At 38.1% G+C, this 18,945-nt stretch overlaps 2 protein-coding genes across 4 annotated transcripts in view; one reads left to right on the forward strand and one right to left on the reverse strand.

Annotated features, from left to right (window-relative positions):
* The window catches only part of LOC140333746 (tRNA (32-2'-O)-methyltransferase regulator THADA-like), a 25,663-nt gene extending 20,916 nt beyond the window's left edge, over positions 1-4,747 (forward strand). For 2 of the 3 annotated variants that reach the window (XM_072415623.1, XM_072415626.1), the window contains 4 exons: positions 1,831-2,016; positions 2,097-2,342; positions 2,803-3,011; positions 3,405-4,747. In XM_072415623.1, the coding sequence (XP_072271724.1) occupies positions 1,831-2,016; positions 2,097-2,342; positions 2,803-3,011; positions 3,405-3,643 (880 nt within the window). In that variant the 3' untranslated portion in view covers positions 3,644-4,747. The remainder of the gene's footprint in view (positions 1-1,830; positions 2,017-2,096; positions 2,343-2,802; positions 3,012-3,404) is intronic. The other variant, XM_072415624.1, reaches the window with a different exon arrangement.
* Positions 4,748-6,835: 2,088 nt separating this feature from the next.
* LOC140333747 (somatomedin-B and thrombospondin type-1 domain-containing protein-like) overlaps positions 6,836-18,945 on the reverse strand; it is a 32,936-nt gene continuing 20,826 nt past the window's right edge. Inside the window, exons 2-5 of the mRNA XM_072415627.1 lie at positions 12,228-12,410; positions 12,053-12,143; positions 9,453-9,611; positions 6,836-9,240 (exon numbers count right to left, since the gene is read on the reverse strand). Of these exons, the coding sequence (XP_072271728.1) occupies positions 9,135-9,240; positions 9,453-9,611; positions 12,053-12,143; positions 12,228-12,410 (539 nt within the window). The 3' untranslated portion in view covers positions 6,836-9,134. The remainder of the gene's footprint in view (positions 9,241-9,452; positions 9,612-12,052; positions 12,144-12,227; positions 12,411-18,945) is intronic.

Here is an 18,945-nt window from a genome sequence, read left to right on the forward strand (position 1 = left end):
AATACTTTGTATTTATTTTTAATTGAAACTCATTCATTCATTTTGTATTGGATTGAATACAAACTCCTGTATCCAATCCAATACAAAATGAATGAATGAGTTTCAATTTGAATTTCCCGCACACACGCTGACGTCATCGCGCACGCACGCACAAGAAGCCGGCCGGCTGTTTTTTTCCTCCGCCGGCCGTCTTCTTGTTTCAGAGATCACCCGGCGCTGGAAGGAGAAGGACGCGGGACGATCAGCGGGACCAGGTAAGAAGCCGGCCGGCATCTTTCCTGGTCCCGCTGGTATACGAGAAGGCACCCGCCGCTGGAGAGGGAGACCGACGGACGACGATCGACGGAGGACGACGCTGGAACACGAACCCGACGCTGGATGAGCACAGGGGGACCGAGATTTTCCCTACATTAAAATCTCGGGCTTAACGAAAAGAGCAACTTTTTTTTAGCCCGTACAAAGGTTGGGCTTAACGGTCGGGAGGTTAAATGATCAAAAATAAAAAAAAATTGTCATTTGAAAAAAATGCACAATCCCTACAATTGAATTACTTATTTCAATACCAATGTAAGGTGTTTCACATTAGGTGCTAATAAAAGCTTTCTTGTGGAGTGCTGGTGCAACCGCCTTATCTAACCCCCAGGTATGGAGGATCTGGTGTTCAGTTTGTTATAGTATATTGTTCACATGTTGAATCTGTGTTGTGTCATCAAAACAATGTAGGCCCTTAGATTAAAAGTTTTTGGTGCACACAATAAGTATTTTCTGCTAAAGCAAACAATACCAGCTTTTGGAGCTTACTTTTTCCACTATTCACCCATCTCTTCATATATTGATGAATACATGTTTGGAGATGCAAATTTCCCTTGCGTTTTTAATAAAGATCTAATGTTTGCCTGTTTAAAAAGTGTAAATGTCAATCATTTCCATGGTGAGAGTTTTAAGATTTTTCAGTTCCTAGCATAGGTAGCACGTTGGCAAGTGACTCTGTTTTAGGTCATGTGACTAATACTGAAAGGGGTGTGGAGCAAGATTTTCTTTAAAGTGTAGCATTAAAAATGTTTTGGAAATATGTATTTAAAATATCATTTGTTAACATGACCTTCTTGCTGCAGATAGTAGATAATAATAATGTTAGAGTAAAAAAGCACCTTTGGAGTGTTATAGCTGAACATTGAACATAAATTGATTTGCAGTTTAGATAAAAAGGAATGAACCATGTGCTTACCCCTATGTACTTATCAACCCCTAAGCAACTGCATCAGTATAAACCTAATACCTCATGGTATTTTATAACAACACATTAAATAGAAGTCTACATAGTGGGATCCTCCTACTCCTTAAACCCAGTCTCTGGACTTTTTTTTATCTCTGTTTACATAGGCCTTTACTAAATTGTTTGTGTCTTGTATTTAAATTCAATTGACATTATCAGTGGCACAGATATGACATTTGGTTTATTTTCACTTTAAATAACAGGATCTGGATTCATAGGAGATTAGACAGATCCCTCAGTAAATCTAATTTGTAATATTTTATTTCATTCATTTTTCCATTTATTAAATGTTTCATAAATCTTACATAGTAAAAGAAAGTGATAATTTTTTTTTTTGTTATTTTATGTACGGGTTGGCGGGATTCAATCGCCTGTTTTCAATAATTGCATTTTTTTTTTTACAGTGATGTGATTTCCAAATAGGATAGCTATTTTTTAGGGCTCAGTGGTGAAAAAGTGACTATTAATTCATATGGAAGGTTTATGATAGTTTGGGACAACTGGGTTTGTATTTTTATTTCTAAGGTTAGTTGTTATTTTTTTTTGTCTTGTAGTCAGGTTCTTGGTGACCTCTCACTGGTTGCCCGTTGGCTGTCTGTCCTCAAAGCTTATGCAGATCCAGCCATATCCTGCGAGAAATTACGGCTAGCTGCAGCAGATGCACTACAGTTGGCTGGAGTTGACCTGGTGAGACTAGCTCTAAAGGACGGTACATCTGAGCTTGCACAACTGGCAGTAAGGTGAGACATCTTTGCTATTAGTGTATCTGTTTCTTTTTTCATTACCTTTGTCTTCATTTTCTTTTTTTGTTTTCTATTAGAGCCATATTATGTGCAGTGGATTTGCTGCAAGATGAGGACAGAGGTGTCCGAGAACTTACTACCAGGTTTGCTGTGGCAGCCTTGAATCAGCCACCCACAACAACTTTCCAGGCTGACTGGGCCATTGTGAGTCTTCTGAAACTTCTCAGGGAAGCTTTCTGGGGCTACGAGGAGACATTTTATGCTTTAATACATCAACTACCTTCATGTGATTTGCACGCAGCACTGTCCTCTTTTCATGAAAGGTAACTGGTTTGGTGTAAATATTGCTTAAATCTGTAAATGTAGCTGGTGACTTTTTAAAAGTTACCAGTAATGGCTCAAAAGGGTTAATCTGTATAACAGTTTAAAGCACATACGGTGAGGTACACATTACATTTTTATTTAGCACCATTAAATGTTGCTCTGCACTTTTCAAATAGCTGATTGTTTGGAAATGTGTTACGGCTATGTGTCATTTTATTCATGCAGGAAAAAGTATTAGGTTCCTTTTTATAGGTCTTATTCTATACTATACACTATATATTTGGAGAAAACTAAAGTACCAGGTACCATTTCCACAGACTCCAGTGGGTTAGGAGCAGAATGTGGTAGCTGAGGGTGTTGACTATAAAAGGAGCTTTACTTTGCTTTGAATAGGAAAAAATAAATGGTTTTCATTAATGTCTGAAAAATATCTAAGATATGTCTCTTGTGATTTTACAGATCCGTTGCTCTTTATGAGGAGGATGAACCCAATATGTTTGCAGATTGTAATTTCCTTTCCTCCCTCTTGCACCCCGTGCTGTATGACATAATGAGTGTCATGTCCTGCACAGCTTCCTTGCGCCCTGTCTTGCAGCAGTGGGTGCAGTCCACAACCACCATAGTAAAAGAGCAGTTAAGAGAATACCACAGTCGGACAATTCAGCATGGTAAGTGTGAAGTAAATGCATCGGAAGATAAAACTGGTGACACACAAAACAATACAGTTGGAAGTGTGAGGTAATCCAAATTTAGATAATCTGTGTATAAATTCAACCTTTTATATTACCTATCAAGTGCAGAAAAATATTGCAGACAGCCCCAGGTATGACCTTATCTGAGATAAACTGTATTTATTGCCTAAAAAAAACTTTACCTGGCTGTTTGATTCATGAATGTTTGAGAATGCTTTTGGCACTCCTCAAGTATGAAAATTGACAATAAAGCTAGATGATATTTGAACTCCCAAGTTTAGATTGCTTCATATGCTACATAATGGTAGAGAAAAAAGGATGAGTTTGATTAGCAGGATGTTTGTTCCTAACACTTGTTGCCATTTTCAGGTTCCAAGTCGGCTTCATGGCTTGCAGCTTCTGGGTGTTCCCGGGTACAGTCTGCTGTTTTAGGTCTGTTGCTTAGAGGAGATCTTCTTCTGAGAGCTGATGAAGTACTAGCACAAGCTGGCACCCAACTAACTCTAGGCTCCTTAAAGGAGGAGCTGCTCCAGCTAAAAGAGAAACTTGCATTCCATGGCTTAGGATATTCCAGTATGGATTTTCTCAAGACATTGCCCTACTGGTAAAGATTTGAGCAATTATATATATATTTTTTGTTGTATGTAAAATTGTTTTTGTTTATGTGGAAAGAATACACAGGGAACTGTAAGTCCAAAAAGTGACATCCTCCAAACACGAGACTAGATTAACAAATAGCTGTTTCAACTTCAAAAGACACAGTGTACATTTCACTTGTAATTTAATTAAGATACGCGTAAATCAGACAATAGTCACCCTTGTCTGTCAGATCTTTTATATGCTCAGTGAATGGATATATTTTTTTAGTTCATAAGCATAGATCATGGACCGCCTCTGCATTTTACAATGAAAGACAGTGGGGAAACAGGACCATGTGTTTGATATGAGGCTAACCTCTCCCATACATCCTCAGATGTAAGATTTCAGCCTTGGTTTAATAAATATCATGAATAGATTTAAGTATGTATTAATAAATGATCATTCAGGAACCCTACCAAATGTAATGCCTTTGTGTTTGAGACCTCCTTTACGTGAAAGCTTATTCCAGGGCAAAATAAAATATGCAGTACATGCAAACTTTCAATGTTTTATTCCTTTAAAGATCCTACAATACAGAAAAATATCTGTTGAACTCTACACTTCTGCTGAAGGATGACAACCACATCTTTTGTAAGTTAAGTTCTGTATATCCTGACTTTTTCTAAACTATGAGCTACTTTCTCTCCCATCTCTACACTGAAATGTCTAATAGGTTGGTAGTTCCAAATAGCAACTAAAACTGCTAATTATGTTCTGTGAGATAACACACTGCAGCTCTAAATTTCTAACAAGATCAACAGGTATATTGTTCACATGTTGAACAGTTTTAACAAAATGCTTTCAGTGGTATACATGTAGCAAATGTTCATTGATAGGGTTTGCATATGTTTTCAATGATCTAACTGTTCTCTTTTGTAGCAGATGTACTCACATGATGGAAACCTCCAGTGTAAACTTAGATGTGTATGCTCAGTGTTCTCACTACTATATTTTATGTCATGGAACATAATATGTTCATAATATGTCATTATGTCATGGAAGTAAATAATTTTTTACTTTTAATATTTATAGTTCTTGTATTCTCTTAAAAATAAATAAAATGGCATCTTGGACTTGTGTTTCCAGTTGTTTCTTTTCTATTATTTTATAATTGTTGTCAAAATGACTTTGTTGCATAAGGCAGTGGAATGTTAAAATGATTTCTGGGTATTAAATACACTAAGGGATCTGTTTTATTTTAAAAAAAAAAAACTGTGAATATATCAGCTTTCACACAAAAATAGTAAATGATTGATTTTACTATTTTGAAAATGGTAAGTTTTTCTTATTTGTGCAGAGAGATTGTGACATTAAAACAACATTTGATCCTAATAGACGATTCCAGATGAATATATTATAATGCCCCATTCGCAACCAAAGTTTTATCTGTTCTGCAAACAATCTCTAAAACTTGTGATTGAATGCTGGGTAATTCACACAAAATACACTTTATCGTTATGTAAGTTTTTCTTTTTTTTTTGTTATTATTGCAATTCCTTTTTTCTTCAATAAATAAAAAATATTGAAATATAATTTACGGAGAATAAATGTACATTCAGCTCTGCACAACCAATGTTAAATTACCTGCTATTTACGCTAACGCTTGTAGCTAAAATAATTTTTGCAGGGGTTAGAATAGACCCCAAAATTGTTTTAGGGGTTATTGGAGCTGTAATGACTGATTTGAGGTAAAGGAAAGTTGAGTTTGCACCATTCTCCACTTTTACAATGCTGGGATGAATATTTAATATATACATATTCACATCTTGTAAATCATTCTTACATTGCAGGGTTGCTTTACTGACTTTGACTAAGCTAACTCCATGTCCAGTCAGTTTTTTGCCTTCAAAAGAACTCTCTCCTCTTTGTCGGTTCTGCTAGGACAAAATCTAAAAGATTCCAGGCAAAAGGAAGACTACAGCAACCATGACTATATTGGTATATTGTGAATATGCAGCTTCAGAAGGTCTTGCAACGATTTGAGCCAACTCAGCCATGAGTGTTATAGAGATCCAGGCTGGGCACAATCATACTCCTGATGGGAGTACTCGAAGTTGTTTTTACACGGTAGAGGGGATACCAGCACAGTCAATCCACCATGTTTTTGTGATGTCACCAGTAACAGATGGGTGGCTGCTTCATATAAAAAAAACAGTATTTTTAAATGATCAAATACAAAGATATGTTTTTGAAGGTTCCCATTTGTCCCATGGGTAGTTGTAGTAGATCCAAGCAGCTTTAGAAGAGAACAAATCCACTTAAATGTGATGTACTGCTACTAGCTTAGTAATGATATGGTATTGTTTGAAATCTACTTAGTCATAAGGGAAATGACTTTGTGGCTTTATGTATAAGTTGTATGTTAATAAGAATAAAATAGGCAGAGTTGCAGTAGGTTGTGCTTTTTAAGTAATTCACATTTAAATTCCCCATTGCTAAATGGTATACAATTTCCACTCTTAGGCTTCTTTAGCCTTCATTATTTTGAAAAGTAGACCCACTCTTCTAATATTCTGATAAATAAAAACTATTTCACTTTGTATGTAACTATAACTGTATACGGTAATACATACAATGTATAAATACATCACTGCATAATAACGTTACATGTACCTGTTCCTAGGCTGCCTCATTTTAGCTGGGAAGTTGTAAAGACGAAGAAAGCCCCTTCTGGACAGAGGTGTTATCATGTATTATTTTGTGGCATTTCCTAGTGCTGTTAGAAAGCATGAGCTAAGAAAATGTAAATTTGTAATAAGCGAACCTGTTTTTACAAACACACATAATCTGTTTTGGGAATTAGTACTGCATTTGTGGTACACTGCATGTCTTTTCCTTTTAGGTCTATTCGGAAAGACAAAACATCTGAAAAAATGTGCTTGTGTTACATTTTTAAGAGCACTTGGCTTTTTCTTTATAAATGGCAAAATGGAAAACCCTAGGTAACAAATTAGACTTCTGTTCACTGTACTTTAAGTAACATAAGGTAAAGGTCAGTCCTGATCAGGTTATTTCTAATTTTGCACATGCTGTTTTTCATAATAAATATGGAAATTTACTATCTATGCCCAAATGTTATTGTATCTTATGGTTTAATAAATATACAGTCATTTGAAGAATAAAAGTATACCTTATGTTGCCTTTTTTTAACATTTGAAGAGATAACAGATCTTTATTCAAACAGTGCCCACAGATACAGGCGATATAACATATGGCATAGAGTATTCATTCTCACAATTTAACATAATTGCAAGTAAGGTAAAAGGTAAGTGATGCAAAGCAACTCAGAAGTAGTAGTGGAATTATGGTCTGGGGTTGTCAGCTGATGAATTCTGCTTCGTATCAAATTTTGCTTGATAAGAATGTAAAGCCATCTGTCTAAAAGGTACACCTGACATTTTTGATTGTACGTAAATACATCTATTAATATTTTTCTTGCATAAATGACTGAAAAAACGAATTTTGTGTTTGTATTTAGGCACTGTTTGAAAAAAGATCTAATGTTGCCCTATTCAAATATAAAGAAAAAATTAAGTTTTTTATGGGGTGTGCTTACCTTTTCACTAAATATACTTAGTGAATGCAGTCTTTCTAATTTCTTTTTTTTTAGTCTCATGTAATTTATTCTTTGGTATGTATAGGTATATAAAATCATATATAGGTACCATTTTGAAAACTGCAAAACTACATTCATTTTGTTGTATTTGTGTAACTGTTACAGGTACTTTTCACATTCAAAAACCTGTACTAAAAAGACACTATATCTGATAACTTTTAGGTATATATTGCCCCAATAGATGTTTGTAGTTTGAAAGTAACTAAAGCACAACTAGGGCTCTTGGTTTTAATAACAGCAGTGTGTGAATAAGTGAATACAAAAAAAGTGAATAAAGCTCAAAATCCTTATACTGTTTTAAAATGACAGTCAAAATTGAAAACTACCAATCAAATGGATAGAATAGCCAAAATGGCAATGACTCGGCCAATGATCAGCTCCAGGAAGATTAAAGGGTCTAACATTACCTTTAATTAATCTTACAATTAGAAGACACCTATGTGAGGCCAAGCTATCGGTCCCAATGTTGAAAAAAAAAAAAAGACGTGCTGAAGAGGTTACAGTTTACCAAAGAACATAGTGACTGGCCTAAAGACAAATGGTGTAACATTTTGTGGACTGATGAAAGCATGATTGTTCTTTTTGGGTCTAATGGATTTAGGCGGTTTGTCAGACGACCCCAAACATTGAATTCGTGTCTGTGAACTGTAAAGCATGGTGGCACAAGCATCAAGATATGTTTCTTATACTATGGTGTTGGACCTATTTATCACATACTAGGGATCATGTATCAGTTTGAATACATCAAAATATTTGAAGAAGTCATGTTGCCTTATGCCGAAGAGGAAATGCTCTTGAAATTGAAGTTTCAACAAGACAACAACCACAAATACACCAGCAAGCAATGTCTTGATTCCAGACCTACAATATTGACGTTATGGATTGGCCAGACCAATCCCCTGACCATAATCCAATAGAAAACTTGTGAAGTGACATCAAAAATGTTGTTTCTGAAGCAAAACCAAGAAATGCGGAAGAATTGTGGAATGTAGTCCAATCATCCTGGGTTGGAATACCTGTCCACAGGTGCCAGAAGCTGGTCAACTCCATGCAACTTAAATGTGCAGCAGTTCTCAGAAACAATGGTGACACAACTAAATATTAGTTCAGTGAATCAAAGGAAAACAAAATATTAAAACATTTTTCAGTTTATACAGTGAATGTTTGTAAACAAAATGCAGACACTGCTTTTTTGAACTGCCTAATATTCCCTTCTCTTCACTTTCTGTAAAGGAATAACACAAATTTGATTTGATTTCATTTTTCTTTATGTTCTGATATGGAGCATAATGTGCAGGATTCCCAATGCATTGATGTCTATAGGAATAAAAGCTATTATAAGATTTTTGAGCTTTATTCATTTTTTTAAACACACTGCTAATATTCTGAACATAACTGTACCATTTTTTACTTTGGTAGTCCTTTAAAACCCTTTATTGTTACAAATTTTTGTAATGCGATCATTTTTCTAGATTCTTCATTTATGTACAATTTGGTATTTTCCATCTGAGTTTTTATTATACAGTAAAGAAACCCAAGGATTCTAACATACCTGGTTAGCCCAAAACCTAGGAGGTAATCTTACCCTTGGCGATCATTTGTTAGCAATAAAACCAATGAATCGGCAATCAGAGGAAGCATCAGACACACAACCTCATGACATTACTGCCAAATACATGTACTCACATAATATTACACAATAGTAAGCTTATTAAAAAAGGAGGACAGGCTCCTCCAAGAAGCAAATTGCAGAGGTAGGTATCTGAGAGGTAAACTTTTTGTCTTTGTGCTTTGTAGGGCACGGTACATTGTGTCTGCCCAAAAGCCCCAGGTGACAATCCTGGTCAGACAAATAGGAAGGAGACTGAATGGCACATGCAATCTTCTCTGAGGTCTTCCTGTACCCAAGAGCCTTGACATCCAGGGAGTAATGCAGCTGCCCAAAATGTCCTGCAATGGTTAAATAAGATTAATAAACCATAAGAGTGGGCATTTACTTATTAATATTATTTAAAGACTATTTCAAGCCAAAAGGTTTAGAATAACTAACTTTAAGGGGGAATGTGTCCGTGTAGATGGCTAAGTAAAACAGATATAAATTGAAGGTGACACAAATTAAATCTAGGTAATATAAATTAATAATTAGTTTTAGTTCCACTTACCTGACACCTTCCACACCATCCCCCTGGCACCTTTCACTAGCAGTAGTCGCCTCCGCCTGACATTCTACGCACACAAGTTGTTCTCGTACAAGCTGTCTGCTCCAGCTTTGCAGTCGGCAGGCCGGTCCCACGTGTTTTAGACGGAAAAAAACACAGTAACTAAAAAAAAAAATCTATTGTTAGACAAAAATATAAATTGTTTTTCCTGGCAAATCTGTGTATATTAATGTATGTAGTGTGACAAAACTAGTCAATGCTGTATGCACAATACTAAATGACATGCAATGTCACAGATGTTTCCCCTTGACTATTCACTCTGCACACATTTCTTTGTACTCTGGAGAGATGCTGGCAGTACAGAATAGAAAGACTTGTTCTCCCAAATTAAAATTTACTGCAGATAAAAATCTGAAAAATTGTAGAAATAAAAAGCAAAGTGGGCCAGAAAGAAAACAATACCATTCCCTGTAAGCTTGATATTTAGATTGTAGTATGAATGTTGCAATGTCTCCTAGATTCCTAAACACTTCTTTTAATGCTAATGATAAATCCTCCTTTTGGAGAATGCTTTATTTTGTACCCCAGTGCAGTTTTTGTCATACCTTTTACAAAATTGTGCAGGTTTAGTTGTTTGAACAAACATAATGCCAAACTTTTAATGCTGTATTGAGATGTTTTCTTTAAAGGTTTTCAATGTTCTCCATTACAAGGTATATCATTTTTTTAGTGACTCACAGGAACACAGCTTAAAAAAGAAAGGTTCTAATGCAGTGTTTCTGATCCAGGGTTCCTCCATGGTACACATGGGGTGGGGGTGTGACTAATATTCCCAATTCTTAGCAAGCTCCAAGTACTTTTACAGTCATCCACCAAAGAGAAAAAATAGTAATACTCGCATTACCGTTGGTGTTTCAAAGAAAAAGGTAAATCTGTAACTGTCAAATGATAAGAAAAAAATAAAAGAGTTATTTCACTTAGATTTGTTTGAATCTGAACTGTTTATATCTATGACAAATACATGTGTGAGGATTTGAGCAAATGAAAGCATGCTAGAGGAATGTTTTATGCCTTCTGTCAAACTTTGAGGAAGATAATAGCTTTGGTGCTGGTACTGGTTTGGTGCAGCTAGAATGATGTATTTGCTGCAAAGAGAGGATTCTTTAGAGAATGTAAACTTCTATAAACTTATTTTACAGGTTTAGGTGGGGGTAGGGATGTCCATTTTTTGGCCTGGAATAAAAACATGAGCAACATTGAGCCAGTGGAATGATTAAATTGCCAAACTCTATAAAAAAAGTTGGTCAGGATGTAAAAAATATTTTGTCTTTTTATTTTATTTAATATTATTTATGTCTTTTCTTAACGTTACAGTTATTAAGTGGGTATACTGCACAAGTAGTAATAACATTTAGGTTTACCTCAAATCAGCCATGAGCTGGCTGTCATTTTAACCAACGTCAAAATCCATAAATTTATGTTCTTGTTCCTTTTTTTAATATTTATTAAAGGGACATTGTATTGATTTTGGATTATAAAATGTGATACATGAGAAGAATCCTTAGAGACCCTACAGCAACTGGGAGTGGACATTCCTGCAACTGTAATGTCATGTTGGCAGGATCTACAGTTACAGGAGAGACACCTCCACCTCCAACTCAAGAAAACTGACAACCAAATGCTTCTTTCCTCTCTTGCTGTACAAACACATCCTACAATCCTAGTTGTTCTCTTTGACAAATACAATACAGATTCCATTTTGTCTTCTGTACCTCTGTCTCTTCCTGATTTTCCCCTTGGTGCACCGTTATGCACCAGCTCGGATGCCTGATGTTGCTGTTAGACTGTCCTGAAGCCTCCTGAGATATTCACACATCATAGGAGGCATTAGGACAGTTGGAATTAAGAGCAGTGCACTTCCAGGTTCATGATTGTGCGATGTTATAGGTAGTAATAAAAGCTTTTTCTCATCACTATGTGTACACTGGACATTTATTTGGTAGGCAAGTGTTTGACATTTGGTCAAAAGATGTGCAGTCAATGTTGAGCAGAATGCACAGGTTATAGTAGCCCAAAACGACTCTTCTTTTTCCTGTTTTAGGGTGGGGGTGGTTGCTCCCTTCCTGTCAGCTATTGTTACTTTTCCTTCTTGCTTTTAGAATTTCCTTTATTAAAAAGTCATCCCTGGCAGGGAGATGAAAGAATTAGGAGAGCAGGTGCTTTAACCTCCCCTGTGGCTGCCAGGCAGTGTTAGCTCATTAAGAGGACTCAATGTAATGAACTAGAACAGCAGAGCTGACCTCTCACACTTCACAAATACACTTTTGGGTGTTTTTTTACCACCTAAGAAACATAACCATTTATTGCACTAAGAAACAGATAGAGAAATAAATGGATCAGTAATTATTCATAGAATGTGCAACATGTAACAGCAACAAAAATAAAGCTTCTTAACTTTAAAATGAACCCTGGGCTTTATACCTCCCCAACTGATCGCTTACCTGAAACCTGATATCTGATACCAAAAATAAAGGAATCATTTAACTGAAAACACAAAAATAGATGTTACCTTGCAGCAGGGTAAAATAAATAATGACATTTACCTTGAAGGTCTCTTAGGTGTCATAACGTGGGTTTTTTTCCAAGGGTCCCTGTATAACCTTTTAAAGGAACCAGGTAATATTCTGGCTACTTCTATAAAAAAAAGAGAGAAAATTATAATTAATAATTAATAAAAGTTTTTCTACAATATAAGTATTATATGTACATGATATGTACCTTTTGAACTATGACAAGTAGGTACATCTCCATAGCAGCCACGGCGTTGCCTGAGGTCTGGACATGGGTTCCCTCCGCTCCTCGGGGGCACTACCACTTGTCTTGCTCTCTCCCTGCTTCCAATCCCACAACGAGAGCTGCACTCACTCCACGTGCCCCAGGGGCCAACCACACAGTTGGAGACTGTGGAAGAAAAATGATGCACAGATCATTTATATCAATAATATATAGTAGTATTGTCTTTTCTAACATTTACTATCTGACATACAACTGGTTGACTAGTCATTTATTGATATTATACATTTCCTCTCCATTTTAACTTATCATAAACTGATAGTTTCAGTTCAAACTCAAAATCTGAAACTAATTATATTTTGTAGTGTGGACTTTAGAAAATTGTCACCCCATTCATCTGCAACTGGCTGACTTCTCTTAGAAATAAATACATTATACTCTTCCATATGCACAGAGCCTGTGGCCAAATAACTTGCATGCTTTCTGTTCAAAACATGGCTTCCCAAATAATTCAACATAAATTGAAAGTCTCAAAACAGAGATAAACCCATAAACACAGTCACCCAATGTTAGGCCCGTTATATCAACTTTAGGTTTGTTAAAGCTGTTTCCTGCAACCCATACTAGCATATATAAATGGATGCCATGATTCATATAGCTCTAGAATTCATACTACGTATCTGTAGATCCTCCCATATGGCACCAGTTTAATATATATAGTGTTCATTGTCTATTTCAATTAGGTGTGGACACTTTAAGACTTCAGTCACATAACATGGAAATACAGATATCTGAACTGCACCATTTGGTATATTGGTTCAAAACAGTATTCCTGAATTATATTAGACACACATGAAGGTGAGCTGTACAGCAGAGCGCCCATTTATTCACCATGTTCTAATGCAGTGTTACTTGACATTCTTAACATGGGGGAACCCTTGAAATAACATTTGGGTCTCCAGGGAACCCCAATTATAATTCTATCCAACTTACAGTGCATTAGTGTGCTGGTCATTGGGAAGAATGTCACCTTACAGGTAGCCAATAAGTCACTGGTGTCACTTAAACTGACCTTAGAGGTGCAAATTGCTCATTGCTCAAGGAACCCCTAACAACCATTGAAGGAACCCCTGGTTAAGAAACGCTGTTCTAGTGGTCCAGACATAGGTCCCTTGACATACAACTTCCTAGGTCCCTAGACATGTCCAGGCCCACCGCAGAACAAGTGGGTGGGCAGCCAAATAGCATGCAGCTTTGCTAGATGACAGAGCCACTGTGGAGAAATCTCCCTCAACTGGCTCCTTGTCATTATGGTAGACGTGAGGCCAGTGTGAAATACAGTAGGTGTGCAATAGCAGTGCAGATGGGAGGATGTTATGTTTGCACTTCATGCTTCTGTATCAGATCCGGCTGGACGCGCTTTCTCACACGGGTCCTGTCTGCATATTTACATATGCTCCGGCTCGCCCCTCGGCTGTTTATTTTGGCCTAAAACCAGCACCTCACTACAACATACACAGCTCTCTACGGTATATATGAAGGTCTATGAACATGGCGATACCTCCCAGCAGAGATGGTACCCTGTGGCAGAATAAAATAAAACACATGTTCATTCCTGCTAAGGTAAACTGTCATAAATCAAAAAAGTGTGAAAAGCCTTATATAAATGCATCAGTTCCAGAGCAGTGACTTTAAAAACATTACGGAAGAATAGGCTCAACTAATATGACCCATGAGTCAGGAAACTTCAAAAAACATTTCGCTTTACATTTGTTTCTGATTATACTGCAATTACAATTTTATACTTATGCATTCACATGGAATACTTCTTACATTAGAAGCTGCAGTAAGTCATACAGAACTCACATTATTTCCAGGTGGAGGACATCCAACATCATCTAGCTTCTTCCTCCCAGTCTAACTATCCCTAGCTCACCCCATTTTATTTACTGTGTTGCAGTGCTTCCAATTGTTTTAATTTAACGCTTCATTAGCATTATAATGAAAGAAAAAAAAACAGAAGCCAAAACACACTTTTGCTATTCTAGTTACGAAGGGCAAGTAAACTTTGATCACCATAGGTCATACTTTCACCTTTCCTTTTTATGCACTCTTACAAAATACCTTCTATGAGTTAATCCAGAAAAATGCCAGTTGGAGATCATTTCCCTGTCATATTTATATATAGTAATATTTCTCTTAAAATATCATAAGAGGATTTTCCATCATCATGCACCTGGTAGTGGTTGCTGCCCTGACAGTGGATACAAGAATTATTGGAATAAGGAAATGTGCTCATATTCCTTTGCCTTGGCTAAGTGGATAGACGTGTTCCACAGAACTCACTGGAGCTCAGCTGCATCTGTGCCTTTTCCCATTTTTATGTAATTACGTATAATGACAGCACCTAGATCAGATCTAAATAGCCAAATTCCTTTTTTTGGAATATAAATACTTCCAACAAAGCTTTTCCAGGTTACATGCACAAAGGTAGAAGCCATGGGTTTTATGATGAATGATGGTACGCTGTGATTACCAGCTTCATGTCAAGGGGAAAAGAAAATTTTAATTCATACAATTACAATGGGTGAAGAAAAGAATCACTACCTTTCAAAATATTCATATTTTGTTGCTTTGCTGCCTAAAATAAAGGAACACAAAAATATTTCTATTTAGCACTATTTACTCAATGCAACCAATAACATTAAGTGAAAGATAAAATAGCAGAAATTCAGAAAAAACATAATCACTGATTAGTTCAGCATAGAAAGAGCTATTCTTGGAGCAATATTATTATTATTCATAATATTAATATTAAACAGAATTTATATAGTGCCAACATATTACACAGCATTAAATAGGGGTAGCAAATGACAGACAGTTACAGACAGAGACACAGGAGGATAAGAGGACCCTGCCCAGAAGAGCTTACAATCTAGCAGATACAATACAGTGCTTGGTAGCGCAAAGATTTAACTATGGGTGGCAAGGTGCAGTCAAAAGATGGATATGAGATCTCATGGAAAAGTTTTGAATAAACACAAAACAGAAGATGGATACCAAAAAACTCCAAATGGCCTTATCCATCTTTAGGAGTACAGTAAAACCCTTTATTTAGGAAGTGGAAAGTGTTTTGTACTACTAGGACCTTCCTTCAATCAGGCCAACCCTCCAAACTGCATGTATGAGTGAGTGGTAAACTATTCATAGAGGCTGCAAAAAAGGTCTGTGGGGGGGGGGGGGGGGGGCGTGGCCGGATGATGGCGGTGTAGAACGTGCACCGCTCAGCTCCGTGACCTGCGAGGGGGAAACAGCCAGATAAAGCAGCACATCCGTGCTTTAAACCAGCACACATGGGACCTAAGACTAAGGGGAGTCAGAAGGGGCGTCCCGGAGGCGAGACGCCCGTTTCTGGAAGACTTCCAGGGCTTTTTGCAGCCGGGAACCGGGCCGCAGGCGAACAGGCCGCAGAGCCGCGGCCTTAATTTAATCCCGGATCCGAAACGCGGGAGACCGCGGATCATACACCCGCCCACCGTGCAGCATCTCCTCCATCAATGGATGACCAGGATGCACTAAGCCAGGCTTCACCTACTAAGCAGGTATCTGGGTCCCCCACATTTTATACACACAGCCCCAGTACAATCTCTGATTTAGCAGATTCCTCTAATTCTGCATGCAGTCAAGGGATGGATGATACTGAATGGGATTGGAAGGCCCATCTGCGAGCACTACCAACTAGGGCCGATTTGAATCTTAGTATTGGAAGGCTAGAAGCCAGCTGCAAAAGTGAGTTCCTCCATATACAGCAAACACTACAACAGATTACTAGTACCACTAACGTGCTTCATGATAAGTGTACGGAACTTTCTTCTCAAATGACCTCCCATGCTGCTCTTCTTGAACGTCAGGCGGCCCAAATTAACATGCTCTATTTACTCCAGGATGACATGGAGAACCGTAATAGGCGCAATAATATCCGGATCCGAGGGCTGCCAGAATCCGTACCAAACTCAGAGTTGTATACAGCTGCATACACTATTTTTGCCAACTTATTAGCACTACCACCAGATGTCGATATTGAAATGGATAGGGTGCACAGGACACTGGGCCCTCGCAGCCGCGACCCCCAACGTCCAAGAGATGTAATCTGTCGTGTTCACTTTTTCAGAACTAAAGAGGACATTATGAAAAAAGCGAGAGTAGCTAAGATCATTGAATACGCTGGGGCCCAAATACAATTATTGCCAGACCTGTCCAAACACACACTGGATCTCCGGAGAGCTGTTGGTCCTCTACTGTCTATACTCCGCGATCACAATATCCCGTACCGCTGGGGTTACCCCTTCCACCTCATTGTCAGATATGGAGGTAAAAATCATTTTCTCAGAGATCCCTCGGATTTACCACAACTACTAAAAGATCTTCAATTTCCTGATGTTCGGCTATCAGATTGGCCAAGTATACCGTTGGCTCTCTCTTTAGGGAGCTCTACTCCAGTGCATATGCCCTCACATCCCCAGATTGGCTCTTCTGGACGACAGCGAGGCCCTGATCGTGACCCAGACCTACCTACGGCGGCAACACCCACTCACCGTTGAATTACTATCTGTGCCTTTAATACTTCCAGGATCTATTGAACTGTCCTCTGCATTGAAAAGAATTGAACATTGGTTACCATACCGGACCGTCATCTATACTCGATTGTGGACTGGTTTGTAGAAAAGTTTATTTTTCACTGCTAGTTACTATGGGCAGTATTTGTGTTTTCTACTCTGTTACATAAGAGGCACGACCCGAAACCCCACAGGGACTGTTGTGCTATGTTTTGATAGGTATTTTTTATTTTATTTTTTCTAGCACCTCTTATGGTCAGGTTTATTTTATCACCTAAGATTTATGATGTGACCAATCTGGTTCAGATATCTCTGTGGGGGGCGGAGAGTGGGTGTCTAACAGTGCACTATATTTAATGTTTAAACATAATTTCCTTGTGTTATATGCTCCACTGTTGATTGAATGTTCTGATCTAATTATCCTATGCTGCTATAAGATGTTTTGTAAGGTCTACAATAATATTGGCTTTTCCCCTGAGTAGTTACGACTACAAAATTTACACTCCCTCCCTCCGCCTATTTCCTGCCACTTTACCTCACATAGGTGTCCCGCCGGTTTAGGCGGTGAATAAGGTTGTACCTTACTTTAGTTATTCCCCTTTGACGACTGGGAACTAGCCCAACCCAGCCGACTATAACCCGTACCACCCCTCACTTGATACCCTTGCCCTAGTTCTTGATACCTGCCTGGCCTACTTTACCTTTCTTGCTGTCTGACCCCTTTTGTGGGTGAATTATTTTGTGACACCAAAGCTATGACTACCCAGTCACGTACCTTACAAGGGCTGACGATTCGCACCCTTAATGTCAAAGGCCTTAATAGTCCGATTAAATGCTCCCAACTCCTATATGGTCAACATAAAGCTAAAGCCCATATACTGTTATTGCAGGAAACGCATTTTCACTCTTCAAAGATACCTCTCATTCGCAACCGATACTACCCTACTTGGATACATAGCTCCAACCCTGAAGGCAAAACGAAAGGGGTATCCATAGCCTTTCATAAATCACTCCCTGTCCGAATTTTGGACACATATATTGATCCAATGGGCCGATACATTTTTGCTAAATTATCCTTATGGGATAAGAAATTCACCGTTGTATCTATTTATTCACCTAATCAGCAACCAACGGTGGCAACCGCCCAATATCTGACCAAACTACAAGCTTTTGCGGAAGGCACCCTGATAATTGGGGGTGACCTAAATTTTCCGATAGACCCTAGGATAGACACATCATCAGGCCACTCCTCCAGATCTTATTCTAAACTGAATGCGTTCAAGACAAGCTATATGACCTCCAACTTGTTGATGTTTGGCGGACTCTGCATCCAAGTGATAAAGACTATACATTTTACTCCAACCCTCATAATACATACTCACGTATTGACTATGTCTTAGCGAGCCATAAAATTTTGGACTGGCACCCTGCAGTGTCTATTGATAGTTGCCCATGGTCTGACCACGCCTCGGTTACGCTTACCCTCCAGACTCCCTCTCTGGGGCCCCAGGAGTGGACCTGGAAATGCAACGACTCTTTGTTTAAGGATCCAGTTTGTGCGGGCGCAATATTGGATACTATCAAATATTTTTTAAAAGACCACGAGTTAGAGGATACTTCCCTCCCTTTTCAATGGGAGGCACTCAAGGCAGTCATACGTGGAGTGCTGATACAGCAGGGGGCGAGACTTAAAAAGATTAGATCCCAGGACATAGCTAATACATTGACAAAATACGACGGTTAGAAAAACTACATAAAAACAATATGACCTCAGATGTGTTTGCTGAACTGACCTCAGCCAGGAGACATCTCCTACAACTGTATGACTTAGCTCATCAAAAGTATAGAGACAAATACCGGAAATCTTATTATCAATATGGGGTAAAATGTGGCCGCATACTGGCAAGAGGGCTGCACCCAAGGCCTGCAGTTACCTATGTTCCCCTTGTACGAAACACTAGAGGTGATGTTACTGCCATACCCCAAGAGATACTGAAGACGTTTCAACAATACTACTCTGACTTGTATAACATCCAAAACACGACAAACACTCCTATCTCCCTTCGGGACTATATAACCTCTACAGC

The sequence above is a fragment of the Pyxicephalus adspersus genome, chromosome 6 (assembly GCF_032062135.1).
Source record: "Pyxicephalus adspersus chromosome 6, UCB_Pads_2.0, whole genome shotgun sequence".
NCBI classification, from domain to species: domain Eukaryota; kingdom Metazoa; phylum Chordata; class Amphibia; order Anura; family Pyxicephalidae; genus Pyxicephalus; species Pyxicephalus adspersus.